The sequence below is a fragment of the Cydia strobilella genome, chromosome 5, assembly GCF_947568885.1.
Source record: "Cydia strobilella chromosome 5, ilCydStro3.1, whole genome shotgun sequence".
NCBI lineage: Eukaryota > Metazoa > Arthropoda > Insecta > Lepidoptera > Tortricidae > Cydia > Cydia strobilella.
The window spans coordinates 22884969-22902328 of NC_086045.1; the positions used below are offsets into that span (position 1 = coordinate 22884969).

At 38.3% G+C, this 17360-nt stretch overlaps 1 protein-coding gene across 1 annotated transcript; it reads right to left on the reverse strand.

The window, feature by feature from the left end:
- Nucleotides 1-14898: 14898 nt before the first annotated feature.
- LOC134741818 (uncharacterized) lies at nucleotides 14899-16196 on the reverse strand. The gene is made up of 2 exons (XM_063674715.1): nucleotides 15043-16196; nucleotides 14899-14929 (listed from the first exon to the last, which is right to left on the reverse strand). Exons 1-2 carry the CDS (start codon nucleotides 16194-16196, stop codon nucleotides 14899-14901), a joined length of 1185 nt encoding a protein of 394 aa, XP_063530785.1.
- Nucleotides 16197-17360: the final 1164 nt, after the last annotated feature.

Genomic DNA, 17360 nt, shown 5'->3' on the forward strand with positions numbered 1-17360 from the left:
AAATGTATCACGGTGTTACCATTGCATAGTTGTTCTTAAGAAAAAAAAGTAATTGTGCGGTTTTATGAAACCACGATGCAAGTGAAACTTTTTTTCGGATTGTCTCACGGTATGGTTTGTCCAAGGACTGTCTCATTTCGACCCAAAAGAAAAGGATAACTATAGTTTTTTTGTTCTTATTTACTAAGAAATTGGTTTGACCAACTATATATTGAAATAAAACTATGAAAACGGATTATATCGCGTAATCCGATTTCATAGTTTTATTCCATGAGTAACTATCGCGGTAACCGAAGACAATATTATCAACTATAGATATATTGTTAGCACGGCATCTGACTAGATAACGTTTTCCCGTCAGCTATATATGGCGTAGATCGCATAGGTAAAAATCACTATTCACTTCCACCATGGACTCGTTATACACCGTCTTAGCAGCGAGTGTTGTCACCATCGCAGCATGCGTTTACGTCTACTGCCGCCAAAAACTGTCCTACTGGCTGTTCGGGGACTTTAAAGAAAGAATTCTGTTTCGCTCGGCCCCGGGATGGCACCTCGGGACGCTGTACCTCCGGGCCCGGAGAGACGCACCTTTCGTCGGCTTCTACATCTTCTCCTGCTCCGGGAGCCAAACTTCATCCAGAAAATATCTACTGATCAAAGACCCCCGACAAAAGTTCTCCGACAGAAATTTCGCTGGGAGATCCCAAAAGGATAGTATTTTGATGACGAATTTATTTGGGATTCGGAATCCCGCGTGGCGTTATCTGAGGCAGAAGATATCTCCGACTTTGAGGAAGGCGAAGCTGAAGCAGATGCTCCCGCATATGTTGAAGACGGGAGAGTCCATGGTGGAGTACGTCAAGAAGCAGGGGCTGACGGAGCCGATGCTGGACGCGCAGGAGCTGAGCTACAAGTACGCAACGGACCTGATCGGGAGCGTGGCGCTCGGGACCCCGACGGACTCGTTCAACAACCCCGACGCTAAGTTCACGCAGGCTGGTGAGTGCGCTGTTCACTATTAGTTACTGTGTGAGTTGAAGTTGAAGCCTAAAGTGTTTCGGGACTTTAAACATCTATTCACCAAATTTCAACTAAATCGGTTCAGCGGTTTAAGCGTGAAGAGGAGTTAAAAAAAAGTTATTTGTTTAAAGTTTATATGTTTTTACTTCGGAAAGGTGTCATTGTTGATACCATAAATGAATTCAGCACCCCCGATTTATACGAAAACGTACCCAAATCCGGCCTAGCAGCTTCACTGATGTAGATAATCAAGATAAAAATGAGAGCCCTAAATAATCCTTCAAGAGCGGATATCTCAAAAACTAGAAGATATCAAAAAACTTGACCTAATAAAACTTGCAACAAATTAAATCACTTTTCATTTTGTATAAGTGGCCATGTCGCTCAGACGCATAGTTTCCGAGATATAATCGATAAACCGAAAAATTGAACCTTCAAACCCCCCACTCCCCTCCAGCACCAGGGTTACGGTCGGGGACTTTTGATATATTCATCTCCTAACTTGTCCAAACAAAGCTACGAAGCCAAAAATTTTGTTCCTAGCATTTCCCTCTATACCTTCTTAATGCGCTTGGCCTAAACTGCGACGTAAATGACGTAATCAATCGCATTGTCGCACTTAAATTATCGTGAGAGTTAATATTCAATATTCAGTGCACGACGTACAACCGCCGCGGACACTCGTGCCTGAGGATGGATTCCCAAAGAATCCGAAACATGTCGCCAAAAGCGACTAAAAATAATAGTGAGTAAAAACCGTACTGATAAATCGCATTGTCAGTTAAAATTTTGACCACGTCGCAATTGAGAATGTTGTCATTTTTTGCTTATCTAGTGTGAGAAAGTTCTGAAGTAATTCCTGTTATATTCTGTGCAAATAAATAAGAAGAAGAAAATAAATAAGAATTCATAATCCAGTATATTGGCATTAAACTTTTTCAAAATTTAAGTGTTACGAGTAGTATGATTAACTAAACTTTACGAGTTGATAGATAATCGAAACCCGAGCACGAACGGACCGCGGAACCAAAATGGATTAGGGCTAACCTAAGTCCTGAAATTTGGTATGTATGTTAATAAAAGGTCTCTTTTTCTTGTCCACACTATTTGACATTTGGGGACCCCGAGGAACCGCCGTCATCTTGGAAAATTTGCATTTTACTCGGAATCTAAGTCATCTATGGCAATATGATGTAAGGCATCATTAAAGCCAATTAAATTCTACACAAAAAATCTGCGGAAAAAATACATGTTCTTAGAGAAAATACTTGATGAATCCAGATTTACCGCCTATACTGTTCCACTGGACATTCTCTTAATAGGAAACTTGGAGGGATATGAATTCCACTTTTGTTTATTCATTTGTATGTATCAACATTTTACTCGACTGCGACTTAACGACAGGAAGTAGGGTTTAAGCACTGATAATGCAGTACACTGTAATGCAGTTAACTTAGGATAGTGGATGGATTTTTTCAAATGGACGTATTGGTAGATTGCTTTTGCCTTTCACAACCTGTTTCCTTTTAAGAGACTTAAGAGAGTCCCCTTGGTAAGTATAAACGCTAAAAATGGATTCAGCGAGTAATTAAAAAAAAACAAAAAAATTAAAATATTTATTAAATTAAATAAATTTATTAAATTAAATAAATATTTTAATATTTATTTTATTAAAGAATTGTTTTGAATGACAATAAATATTATTAAATTAACATAATTATATTTATTTAACAATGAACACAATTTCACAGGGGCACATTGCAGTGAACCCCAAATTCTCCAATTTTCTCTAAGAACATGTATTTTTTCCGCAAAGGTGTCGAAGACATTTTATGTAAAATTTAATCGGCTTTAATATAGTCACAGAGAACTTAGATTCCGAGTAGAATGCAAAATTCTCCAAGATGGTACACATTTTCCAAGATGACGGTGGTTCCTCGATAGCGCGACAAATGTACTTACGCAGAGCAACGAAGGGGAACTCGCGGGGAGGCGGGCGGCGCGGGCCGACCAGCCGACCACAAACTCGCTTAGTTTGTGGTACTGAGCGCGAAGGACAGACGCGGCCGTGTTTTTACTTCAATTATCAATATTATCATCACTACATAATTATTAGTAATAATTATACATATTCTATAATGGTGCGCACAAACTGTTATGTGTACGGATGTAATTCGACATCGAAATCCCAGAAGGATTTAAAGTTTCGTAAATTGCCACACGACGAGAGGTAGGTTTTTTTTCATTTGTGTACTTATAAGTTGGAACTAAATACCAAAACACCATCTAGTAATTACGTACTTGCTAAGTATTATGTAATTATTTGTATTTTGTATTAACTAAGTTAAGGGCTAGTTGCACTCGATCGTGACGAGAAAAACCTACCTCACCCTCACCTGAAACCTCATGAAGTTTTATCAAAATTGTGTAGTAGGAGGTACAAAAAGAGGCAATCCCTGAGGAATGGTGCAACAGTTCACTGGTGCCCGTTTTTAAGAATAAGGGTGATGTACAGGATTGCAACAACTATCGAGGAATAAAGCTCATGTCACATAGTATGTCTCCATTATATCATTGATCTCATTGTATAGAAAATCTACCGCCTCTTCTAAGTTATCTATAGGATATAGCCTTGACCAGTCTACCTGTGAGATAAGGGAATAAAGAAGTGGATATGACAGTAACTCTATTAATGTATTGTCTAGTATTACATTATCAATCGACGAAGTACGTTCAGCCCTTAATAAAATTGATGCTAATAAAGGTCCAGGCCCCGACTTACTCAGCCCAGTTTTCGTAAAAAGAACTAGTCCTGCTCTGGCTCTGCCGCTACAGCTCATATTTAATAAATGTTTGAAAGATGGAGTATTCCCCCGGAGATGGAAAGTAGCAAACGTGACCCCTATCCACAAGTCTGGCCCGAAAGAAAATATTCAAAATTATCGCCCTATATCAATCTTGTCGTGTATCCCAAAAGTATTTGAAAAATTAGTTCACTCCCGGGTTTATGAGTCTGTTAAAAACTTCATACTGGTTGAGCAGCATGGTTTTGTTCCAGGTAAATCCACATCAACTAATCTCATTCTTTTTACCGATTGCCTCTTTCGATCTTTAGATGAGACACAGCAAGTTGATACAATATATACAGACTTCCAGAAAGCTTTTGATAAAGTGGATCATCTGATACTTTTGAACAAGCTATCCTACAACGGTATAAAAGGGAATCTTCTTAGGTGGTTTGCCTCATACTTACAGAATCGCACCCAATTTGTTGTAGTGAATGGGTTCACATCGTCACCTACAGCCGTAACGTCTGGCGTGCCCCAGGGGTCAATTTTGGGGCCCCTGTTATTTGTTGTATTTATTAATGATATCTCATCCTGCTTCCAACATAGTCACATCTTGTTATATGCTGACGATTTCAAAATCTATAAAAGGGTGCAATGTCATGAAGACACCATCTTACTACAAGATGATTTAAAAAAGCTTTATGACTATTGCAAAAGGAATAAATTATTTCTAGCTTTCAACAAATGTAAACATATGATATTCACAAAAAAGAAATACATAATTCATAACTCATATCACATAAATGAACACCGCCTGGAAACTACTGAAAGTATACGTGATTTAGGTATGCACTTAGACTCTAAATTAACTCTCGGTAACTGGTAAGATCATATCTTGAGTATGCTTCAGTAGCGTGGAACTCATACTACCAAATTTACGTAGATAAAATAGAAATGGTGCAGAAGAAATATCTTCGCTTTTTGAATTTTAAAATGAAGAGTCCGCGTTGTTCATACGCTGATCTTTTGATCAAGTTTAACATGCTGTCTCTGGAGAACCGACGAGCCGTTGCTGACGCAGTGATGCTGCGCAATATCTGCGTAGCCGATGTAGACTGCCCGCAGCTTCTCGCGGCCCTACAGTTTCGCACTCCGCAGAAGTTGACCAGGTCCAAACACTTTGGAGAGGACGGGAACACCAACCTTCGACACTTGATGACCTGCCGACTCCAGTTTTGAGTTTCTTCTTTTGGCACAATCAAACTTTATTCAGTTCACAATTCACAGGGCGGCACTGATGTCCATGGAGTACTTTTTCACATGATTTTGAGTTTATTTAGATGAGCCAATTTTTGAGCTCGCGCGCGGTGATAGGTTTAGGTGGCACTGGCGGTTGAATGAGGGGAGTGGGGGAATAGGAAAATATGTTGCCAGGTATAAATATATAATAGGTGCGTTCGAGTGGTGTGTATGAGATAATAAAAATAAACTTAAAATTAATTAGAAAATGTATGAAATATTCACAATGGCGTTGCCAACTTCGGGGCGCCTAGAGGTTTCCTCTACATTGCGTTAAGAGTAAAAAATTAATCTAGGTACTAATACTAAGGATTATTTTCCTTTTTAAACTAAGTTTGTACTATACTAAACTTAACTATTGCGTAGGTAGCGGGCAGAGCCGAGTTACAGGACGGACATAAGTTCCTGAAGAAGTAGTTACTTTTGCGACGCGAATTACATTATCTTTTCCTGGGAAAACCTCTGAGACAACAGCGAGAGGCCAGAACATAGGATGAAAGTGATCATCTTTAATGACAACAACTGTTCCCACACTCACAGGTTTGGAAGGTGAATTCCATTTATCGCGTTGTTGAAGAGAAGTGAGATATTCCGTGCTGAAACGGTTCCAATAACTTTGAACAATTTTATTTAGGAGCTGATAGCGAGTTAACATATTATTTGAAATATTACTGTCAATTTTCTCAGCGGGTAAAAATTTAAGTGGAGTAATATTTAAGAAATGACTTGGAGATAACGCGGTCGGATCGGAAGGATCCGATGATAGGACGCAAATTGGACGACCGTTAAGAAGCCCCTCAATTTGAACCAAAATAGAATTAAATTCTTCGTAGGTTAATATTTGATTCCCTATAGATTTGTATAAGTGAGTTTTGACTGACTTGATATTAGTTTCACTCAATCCGTTAAAATGCGGTCCATAAGGTGGACTGTGTTTAAATTGAATCTTGTGTTGAGCAAGGTAATTACTCAAATAGTTGTTATAATCAGTGGACTGTATTAGCGGGTAAATTTCGTTTAATTTGTTTTTCGCACCAATGAAATTTGTACCTCCGTCACTATATAAAATTGAAACAGGACCTCTGCGTGAAATGAAACGTTTGAAAGCGGCAAGAAATAAGTCCGTGCTTAGATCGGAGACCAATTCTAAATGAATGGCTTTTGTTGTTAAGCAAACAAACAGACAGATATAAGCCTTATGGCTTTTAACTCTGCGGCGGCGTATATGAGTAATATAGAATGGTCCGCCGTAATCGACAGCTGTGTGTACGAATTAGACCTGTACCAATAACTTCTGAGGTTATAAGAATATTAATGTTGCTTATTTTTTATATATAGTTTCCAGACCATATACTTAACCTAAAAATAATATTTTGTGTCATCCTAGGTATTTGCTTAGGTAGAAATTTAGGTATTTCTTTTTTCAATCAGCATTCTGTAAAAAAAATATTCGAGACGAAATTCTTTGTTTCCCTGTAAAGGCAAAGTGGCTTCCGACGTACACACGCATTTTGTGTCATTTTCATCCACGGCTATAATGGCATTTAATAAATACCTAATATTGATCCTAAAACGCCTAAAAAAATATTAGAGTCGATAAGTGAAGTGTTGTACTTTACAGAACATTGTTATATGTTATTCAAACAAATCTGTGTCAAATTCATCCACCGCATTTATTTAAAAAAAATTTTTTTCTAATTAACACCCTGTATCTGCCACAAAAAAAAATTCATATTATTAAGTTTACGTCTACAATATTATAATACCACATTGAGACATCATTCATAATTTGGGTCATTCTGATCCACGGTTTTTTTACTATCTGGCAAAATAAAACTCAATTGAGCAAGAAGGGCGTGCGCGGGGAAGGGTACCTACGCGGGTGGGGTGCTCATTATACTTGCCGCAATATCAGCTGGCGACTGAGATCTTAATACTATCTCCTTTACCCTTGTTAAGACCAACCAAGAGTGAAAGAGATGGCATTATGAGCTGTCTCGCCACTTAGTTTTGCGATACAGTGTATTTATTTCATTCGGAGGCATAATTACATTGTCTTATCAATCTTACCGTAGTAGGTATATAAATATAATTAAAAATAAACTGTAGGCTGCACTCCTCATACTGACCAACATTTGTGACGTTCCTAATCAAAAGGTACCAATTTCTCTGACAGGTTATTTGTATAAAGATATAATCAAATTTCGTCTTTATGGTAAACGACAAAGTGGTACCTACCTTTTGATTGAGAATGTCAAATCAGCGACTTAAAAAATACTTTTGTTTCGATTTTTAGTAGACTTTTTAAGTTTATTTTAAGACGCAATTTATTGCGATTTTTGTTATGTTTAAGCGTGGCAAGCAACATTAATTACAATGATGATGATGTTCATTAAATACAATATTTTTTCATACTATACTGAACTGTCACCCTATACATGAGAATGAACAGCGCCCTCTTGACAATGATCATATATTACTGGTCAGGCTTTAATATGTGTCATAATTTAGTAGTCCCCTTTGTGGATTCTAAGTTTCCGAGTTACAGCAGTTTAGTGAAAGCGTTTTTTTTTAAATATAAATTAAGGGCTGAATAAAGAGGAAAGAAAATTTGATTATTTTTGCGCTACGACGTACTGTTTAGTAGATACAGCCCTATAAAGTTTTTTTTATTGTTTTTTTTTTCTTTTTTTCTTTTTTACATTGTGTTTTTTGTATATTACTTTGGGGTTTTATAAAGGGGAATGAAAATTTAATTATTTTTGCCCTACGACGCATGGTTTAGATCAAGTCCTATAAAAAAAAAATCTCTTTTTTTTTGCGTTTTTTTGTGTATAAATTAATGGTTATATAAAGGGGACCGAAAAGTTGATTATTTTTGCGCTACGACGCACGGTTTAGGAGATACAGCCCTATATAGATTTTTTTCTTTTTCTTTTTTAGGTTTTTAAATCTTAATTAAGGGCTTCTTAAGGGGAACGAAAATTTGATTATTTTTGCGCTACGATGCACGGTTTAGGAGATACAGCCATATAAAGTTTTTTTGTTATTATTTTTTTCTTTTTTTTTCTTGTGTTTTTGTATATTATTTTGGGGCTTCATAAAGGGGAACGAAAATTTTATTATTTTTGCGCTACGACGCATGCTTTAGGAGATACAGCCCTATAAAGATTTTTTTTTTAAATTTTGCGTTTTTTTTAATATAAATTATGGGTTGCATAAAGGGGAACGAAAATTTTATTGTTTTTGCGGTACCACGCACGGTTTAGGAGATACAGCTCTATAAAGTTTTTTTTCCTGGTTTTTTTTTTGTTTTTTTTTTAAGTATTAATTACGGGTTTCTTAAAAGGGTTTTTTTAATTATTTTTGCGCTACGACGCATGGTTTAAGAGATACAGCCCTATAATGTTTTTTTTTTTAAATTTTGCGTTTTTTTTAAATATAAATTATGGGTTGCATATAGGGGAACGAAAATTTTATTTTTTTTGCGCTACAAGGCATGGTTTAGGAGATACAGCCCTATAGATTTTTTTTTAAATTTTGCGTTTTTTTTAAATATAAATTATGGGTTGCATAAAGGGGAACGAAAATTTTATTGTTTTTGCGGTACCACGCACGGTTTAGGAGATACAGCTCTATAAAGTTTTTTTTCCTGTTTTTTTTTGTTTTTTTTTTTTTAAGTATTAATTACGGGTTTCTTAAAGGGTTTTTTTTAATTATTTTTGCGCTACGACGCATGGTTTAAGAGATACAGCCCTATAATGTTTTTTTTTTAAATTTTGCGTTTTTTTTAAATATAAATTATGGGTTGCATAAAGGGGAACAAAAATTTTATTATTTTTGCGCTACGACGCATGGTTTAGGAGAAACAGCCCTATAAAGATTTTTTTTTTAAATTTTGCGTTTTTTTTTAAATATAAATTATGGGTTGCATAAAGGAGAACGAAAATTTTATTATTTTTGCGGTACCACGCACGGTTTAGGAGATACAGCTCTATAAAGTTTTTTTTCCTGGTTTTTTTTGTTTTTTTTTTTAAGTATTAATTACGGGTTTCTTAAAGGGTTTTTTTTATTATTATTGCGCTACGATGCACGGTTTAGGAGATGCAACCCTATAAAGATTTTTTTTGTTGTTTTTTTTTTTCATTGTGTTTTTTGTATATTATTTTGGGGTTCCGTAAAGGGGAACGAAAATTTTGTTATTTTTGCGCTACCACGCACGGTTTAGGAGATATAGCTCTATAAAGATTTTTTCCTGTTTTTTTTTGTTTTTTTTTTAAAGTATTAATTAAGGGTTTCTTAAAGGGGAACGAAAAATTGATTATTTTTGCGCTACGATGCACGATTTAGGAGATGCAGCCCTATAAAGATTTTTTTTTTGTTTTTTTTTTTTTTTCATTCTGTTTTTTGTATATTAGTTTGGGGTTCCACAAAGGGGAACGAAAATGTGATTATTTTTGCGCTACGACTTTTAGGAGATACAGCCCTATAAAGTTTTTTTTTGTTTTTTATTTTTTTATTGTGTTTTTTGTATATTACTTTGGGGTTCCGTAAAGGGGAACGAAAATTTTATTATTTTTGCGCTACGACGCACGGTTTAGGAGATACAGCCCTAAAATGATTTTTTCCCTCTTATTCTTTTTTGCGTTTTTCAATCTTAATTAGGGGTTTCTTAAAGGGGTTTTTTTAATTATTTTTGCGCTACGACGCATGGTTTAAGAGATACAGCCCTATAATGTTTTTTTTTTTAAATTTTGCGTTTTTTTTAAATATAAATTATGGGTTGCATAAAGGGGAACAAAAATTTTATTATTTTTCGCTACGACGCATGGTTTAGGAGATACAGCTCTATAAAGTTTTTTTCCTGGTTTTTTTTTATATATTAATTACGGGTTTCTTAAAGGGTTTTTTTCTTATTATTTTTGCGCTACGATGCACGGTTTAGGAGATGCAACCCTATAAAGATTTTTTTTGTTGTTTTTTTTTTTCATTGTGTTTTTTGTATATTATTTTGGGGTTCCGTAAAGGGGAACGAAAATTTTGTTATTTTTGCGCTACCACGCACGGTTTAGGAGATATAGCTCTATAAAGATTTTTTCCTGTTTTTTTTTTTAAGTATTAATTAAGGGTTTCTTAAAGGGGAACGAAAAATTGATTATTTTTGCGCTACGATGCACGATTTAGGAGATGCAGCCCTATAAATATTTTTTTTTATTTTTTTTTCATTGTGTTTTTTGTATATTAGTTTGGGGTTCCACAAAGGGGAACGAAAATGTGATTATTTTTGCGCTACGACTTTTAGGAGATACAGCCCTATAAAGTTTTTTTTGTTTTTTTTTTTTTTTTCATTGTGTTTTTTGTATATTACTTTGGGGTCCGTAAAGGGGAACGAAAATTTTATTATTTTTGCGCTACGACGCACGGTTTAGGAGATACAGCCCTAAAATGATTTTTTCCCTCTTTTTCTTTTTTGCGTTTTTCAATCTTAATTAGGGGTTTCTTAAAGGGGTTTTTTTTATTTTTTTTTGCGCTACGATGCACGGTGTAGGAGATACAGCCCTATAAAGTTTTTTTATTTTTTTTCTTTTTTTTCATTGTGTTTTTAGTATATTACTTTGGGGCTTCATAAAGGGGAACGAAATTTTTATTATTTTTGCGCTACGACGCATGGTTTAAAAGATACAGCCCTATAATGATTTTTTTTTGCGTTTTTTTTTAAATATAAATTATGGGTTGCATAAAGGGGAACGAAACTTGTATTATTTTTGCGCCACCACGCACGGTTTAGGAGATATTATATCTATATATATAGCTATAATAGCTCTATAAAGTTTTTTTCCTGTTTTTTTTTTAAGTTTCAATTAAGGGTTTCTTAAGGGGAACGAAAATTTGATTATTTTTGTGCTACGATGCACGGTTTAGGAGATGCAGCCCTATAAAGATTTTTTGTTGTTTTTTTTTCATTGTGTTTTTTGTATATTACTTTGGGGTTCCGTATAGGGGAACGAAAGTTTTGTTATTTTTGCGCTACCACGCACGGTTTAGGAGATATAGCTCTATAAAGATTTTTTCCTGTTTTTTTTTTTTAGTATTAATTAAGGGTTTCTTAAAGGGGAACGAAAAATTGATTATTTTTGCGCTACGATGCACGATGTAGATGTAGCCCTATAAAGATTTTTTTTTGTTTTTTTTTTTCATTGTGTTTTTTGTATATTAGTTTGGGGTTCCATAAAGGGGAACGAAAATTTGATTATTTTTGCGCTACGATGGTTTAGGAGATACAGCCCTATAAAGTTTTTTTTTTGTTTTTTTTTGTTGCGTTGTTTTTAAATATAAATTAATGGTTACATAAACGGGACCGAAACGTTTATTTTTGCGCTACGACGCACGGTTTAGGAGATACAGCCCTATAAAGATTTTTTCCTCTTTTTTTCTTTTTTGCGTTTTTAAATCTTAATTAGGGGCTTCTTAAAGGGGAGCGAAAATTTTATTATTTTTGCGCTACGACGCATGGTTTAGGAGATACAGTCCTATATTTTTTTTTACAATGCATGTGCTCGAAAAGTGCGTTTCCTACGGAGCCATATCGTGCGGAAAGTACTGCTTTTCCGCACTAGTGCTTTTTGTTTTCAATTTTTTTTTACAGTACATATGGTGCTACTTTCTCGCACTAGTGCGGAAAAGAGCACTTACCGTGCATATGTCGAAAGTTTAAAGGGCCATATGTACTGTAAAACGTACGATACACGTGCGAATAGGTAATTCGCAACTCGTGTCGATTTAAAACACTCCTTATAATAATTAAACTTATTTGCCATGATATGTTTTTTATTTACTCGCACAATGCATAGTAAAACATTGTATGATACACGTGCGTAAAGATGATTTCCGCACTTGTTGCATAAATAGCAATTTTTTTTTATCAAAGAATGAAAGAAAGTCACGGTATTAATAACCAAATTTTACTTTAGTGGTACTGGTACCTTTTCCCTATCACTGTCACAAATGTATGTGGCGTTCACGTAAACGCGATATTTTTAAGATTTCCCTGCGCAATGTTGCCAGCTCGCTCGCAAATCAAACATGTACTTACAGTTCTTTTGCATAATGGTGACATTGTACAATATCTATAAGTTTTAAATAGGTAAAAGATAATTCGACGCATTCTTTGCTTGCTTGTTGCTTGTTGTTGTGTTGTTTGCGTAACTTCTTTGAATAAGTTGCGTTAATTTGGCGCACAGGCGAAGTAAACATGCGTTGCGTACGGCAAGGTCACGCCGCGGCCCCACCCTGCACGGCCTCCGTTGCCCATTCAGACCGCCCGCTAGCTTCGTTCGAACGCAAATAATATTTTTGTAATATTTGTTTAAGCAGTGGATGCAAGTGACACAAATTCATACATCTTATTTATCCCGCATTTCAAATTAATAAGATGTAAACTCTAATATCTTTAATATTCTTTTGTAACGGTGACAGCCTGTTACATAAAAATCATCAAATATCTTATGAAGCTATGCCTTAATAAGACACAAAATCATTTAATGGACCTATTTAAACGATTAAATTCGACCTAAGTAATTTTTTTTAACTCTAATTTTTTTTTGTGTCATTTAGAATATTATGACATAGTATCAGATTGCAGTGGACGTAATTGACACAAACTATGTTTTCACACTAAAAACACTATCCTAAATGCAACACAGTTACATGTTTTCTCTCGAATATTTTTTTCTCCAAAATAATTCAAAATAAAAAATAATTACCACAAAATAACAAATTACTAGAAAAGCAAATTATATATATGACACAAAACAAAATGTAAGATTTACATCTTAACAAAGTATTCATAAGCGAAAACAGAATTGACTTTAATATATTTATAACCTAGGGGTCAAAATATAGCCAGCGGTACAGGTCTAAATGCCTTGACTTGAGAGACGCGTATAGCGGGGAGGTCACCCATCGGTGGCTGAGTAGATAATGGTTTGAGTTTGAAACAGGAGTTGCATTTGTGTACTCTTTGGCGAATTAAATTTCGAGCAGATAAAATCCAATATTTTTGTCTAATTAATGCTAGTACTAAGGCGGGACCAGTGTGCAGGTTCGACGAGTGATAATTTTTTTTTTTTTTTTTTATTATAAACTGATCGGCGATTGGCCCTAGTCACACCTGATGGAAAGTGAAGACAGGGCCTAAGATGGAGCTCACCGGTTCAGTAACAGCCTATTCACTCTTGTTTTAAAGAGACCGAGGTCATATTGATCAGGGAATACAGATGGCGGGAGCGCATTCCATTCCTTAGCCGTCCGTACCAAAAAGGAGGAGGCAAAACGTTTCGTCCGAACGAATGGAATGTGGACCACGAACGGGTGCATACGCTCCCCGCGCCTGGATGTCCGATGATGGAAAGGGGAAGGTGGGATCAGGTCGTGCAGTTCCTGTGCGCACTCCCCGAAATGTATCCGATAGAACACCGATAGGCAAGCGACTCGACGGCGATGCTCAAGGCTCTGTATCCTTGACTTGACCGATGGATCATCACCAAAGAGTCTATGAGCCCGGCGCTCTACCGAGTCCAGGGCCGCCAGCTGATGTTTGGCAGAACCGTCCCATAGGTGGGAGCAGTATTCCATGCACGAGCGTACCTGTGCTTGGTATAGGGAGAGAAGCTGATTCGGCGTGAAATACCGCTTCACCTTAAATAGGACACCAAGTTTTTTGGCAGCAGTTTTAGCCCTAGACTCAATAGTCGACCCGAAGTTTAAGTTTGATTTTAAACTTAGACCGAGAAGCTCTAAAGTGTTGGTCACGGGAAGGGACACATTTCGGAAAGTGGGAGCCAAGGTAAACTGGCTCCGTTTTGCAGTGAAAAGACACGCCTGTGTTTTAGTGGCGTTGAATCCAACCAAGTTGGCCTCGCCCCATTCGGACACGGCATCCAAGGACAGATTCAATCGCTCCACCATGGTCTCCCTGAGGATCTTGGTGTCAGCTACACTGACCCTCGCGTCACCAAGGTATCTCTCCGTAACCGTGCTGTCATCCGCGTACCCAAAGATACCGGGCTTGAGCAGATCGTTGATGTGCAGCAGAAAGAGGGTCGCGGAGAGGACTGAACCCTGAGGTACCCCGGCATTAATAGCCAAAAGATCAGACGAGCATCCATCTAGGACAACTCGAATAGATCGGTCCCTCAGGAAATCAGTGATCCAGGAGCGCAGGCCAGAGGAGATCCCATACGCAGAAAGCTTGCTAATTAGGCTGTCGTGCCAGACTCTGTCAAAAGCCTTGGAAATGTCGAGGGACACGGCGATAGCCTCACCATGTCTCTCGATGGCCTCGCCCCATAGGTGGGTGGCATAAATCAGAAGGTCCCCAGTAGACCGATTCCGGCGAAAACCGTATTGCCGATCACTGAGGAGATCGTTACCTTCGAGATATGCCAGGAGCTTGGTGTTCAGAACACGCTCCATAATCTTACAAAGTATGGAGGTGATCGCGATAGGTCGATAATTTGACGGGTCAGCACGACTACCCTTCTTAGGTACAGGCTGTACGTTTGCAAGCTTCCACGACTCGGGGACTTGACCCGACCTCAGGGAAAGACGATACAGGCGTGTCAGTACTGGAGACAACTCAGGCGCACAAGTTTTCAACACAATCGCTGGAACTCCATCAGGACCACTAGCTTTGTTCACGTCTAGACAGCGCAGTGCTTTCAATACCTCCCTTTGGTGTATTTTTACTTCGGGCATTGAAGCACCAAAGGTAGGCAAGGAGGGAGGCTTAGCGACGCCAGCGTCCAGACGCGAATTTTCTGCGAAAAGAGAGGCAAACAGGTTTGCCTTGTCTTTCGCTGTATGCGCCAGTGATCGATCTGGCCTCAGCAATGGAGGTAAAGAGGGGCGACAGAAATTCGACTCAACCGACTTTGCCAGCGACCAAAACGCCTTACTCCCTGACGGGTAAGAGGCTAGCTTGGCGCCTACACGGCGAACGTGAAGAAATCGGGCTTTCCGTATAACCTTCTTGCAAGACTTAGCTGCTCTATTGAACGACTGCTTCTTTGCCTGTACATCCGGATCTTTACGACTACGAGCATCAGCCCACGATAAATAAGCCGCGTGCTTAAGGGCTTCTGCCCGGTCACACTCGGCGTTGAACCATGGACGAGCTGTGCCTCCGGTTGCTACGTCTGAGTAGGGAATATAGTATTCCATGCCCAGACGCAACACATCGGTGATAGCATTCGCACAGATCGACGGATCATCACTGATGAAACAGGTTTGCTGCCAAGGATAAGACGCAAAGAAGTGCCGCATCTCATCCCAGTCTGCTGACTTGTATCGCCACACTCGGCGTGAGCCTCTAGGGCTACGATCCTGCGGGGAATGGAACGACACAGATTTCACCAGACAGTGGTCAGAGGTTCCCAAGGGGGATGACACAGACACATTGTACCTGTCTGGGTCTGTTGTCAGCAGAAGGTCCAAGCAATTGGGTGTGTGGCCAGCAACGTCCGGAACACGAGTTGGCTGGTCGACCAGTTGGGTGAGATCGAGAGATAATGCAAACTTGCGGGCCTCTCTCCCAGCATGGTCAGTAAACTGGTATGGGCACAACCACTCCTCATGGTGGGCATTGAAGTCCCCCAGAAAAACCAACTGTGCTCGCGGGTATCGTTGCTGTGCAACTTCCGCCGCCTCCGTGAGATGTTGGAACAGCCTGGTTGTCTCCAGGTCACCACTGTGCGATCGATATATTAAGGCGTACACAATTTGCTGCACGCCCAAGTCCACCAGCAACCATAAGGTAGAGAAGTTAGACGCCTCAAGGTTACGAAGACGACGACAGCAGATGTTGTCGCGGGCGTATATACAAACACCAGCGCGGGGTTTAAAAGTGTGCTCCAGGGTATACCCTGGGTAATGTAGATACGCCGCATCCGCAGGGCACCTGATTTGGGTCTCAGTTAGACAGAGCAGGTGGGGCTTATCAGTCTCAAGATGGTGATGGACCGCAGCGAGATTGGAGTGCAGACCTCGAATGTTTGAGAGGTGCACTTTTAGTGAGAGGAGGTGCATTCCGCTGTGTTTACTTGCTCTTTTTCTGACTTTTTTCATGTTTGTTTTAAAATCTACTAAAAGCGATACTATTCTACTTTTTGCAGACAATAGTATTTGATGTTTTTGATCGAAACCTAATTGAGAATGAGTTAGTCTACCTCCTACTCTTAGGAGACCCTGGTCGTCAATAAATGGATGCAGTTTTAAAACTGATTTACTAGGAATTAGTTTGTTATTTTGAATAGCATTAAGCTCGCGAGAGAAATGTGTTGCTTGCTCGTAGCGTAGCACGCGGTATTCTGCATATTCTAAGTCATTTGGAGTTATGGAACCTTGAGAGTGAAGTAATTTTGAAAAGCGAAATGCGTATACGAGTGAGCGAATGAGTTTAATCCACGTCGAACATCTTACAGCGAGGTCATGAATTGGGTGCGTAGGTTCGACCGTAGGTAATACAGTTTGCGCGGGAAGCGAAGTAACTTTAATTTCTTGTAAATCATCTTTTTTATTATGATTTATTTTAAATTCCTTTACAGGCCAGGTATTAATCGGAGCGGATAACCATTGCGGGCCGTGGAACCAGAGGGAGTTATTTATTAATCTTATAGGCATTACAGGTCGAGATACAATATCTGCAGGGTTCTCTACGCCACGAACGTGGAACCAGTGGGAAGCGGGTAAGTATTCATTTATTTGAGCGATACGATTAGCTACAAATGTGTGAAATTTATAAGCGGGCGAATGAATCCATGTGAGTGTCACAGTGGCGTCTGAAAAAGCGTATATTTTATTTATAGTGCATCGTTTACTTAGGACATCGCGAACGGAATTTATTAATTTTGCGAGTAACACGGCAGCGCAGAGCTCTAAGCGAGCGAGGGTTTTATTAGAGTTGGAAACTTTTGATTTAGCGGTGAGTAATTCTACTGAATTTGCGGTTGAGTTTTCATCTGAGTCTACGCGTACATAGATCGCAGCACCATAGCACTGCTGGCTAGCGTCGGCGAATCCGATTAAAGTTATTCTATTTTTGGAAGTGATGCCAATATGGCGCGGTATTTTAATTTCTGATAAATGCGGAAGTTCCTGGTGGAATTGTTTCCATTTGGAGACAATGAAGTCAGGCACCTCATCATCCCAATCGAGTTGAAGTTTAAAACATTCTTGAATGAGTAATTTCAT

What these genes read in the sequence shown, in the direction of transcription:
- LOC134741818 (XM_063674715.1), bottom strand. Translation starts at nt 16,196, where the DNA reads ATGCACCTCCTCTCACTAAAAGTGCACCTCTCAAACATTCGAGGTCTG. An exon ending in GCGTTTTGGTCGCTGGCAAA is followed by an intron (nt 14,930 to 15,042) that starts GTCGGTTGAGTC and finishes CTCTTTTCGCAG; the next exon opens with AAAATTCGCGTCTGGACGCT.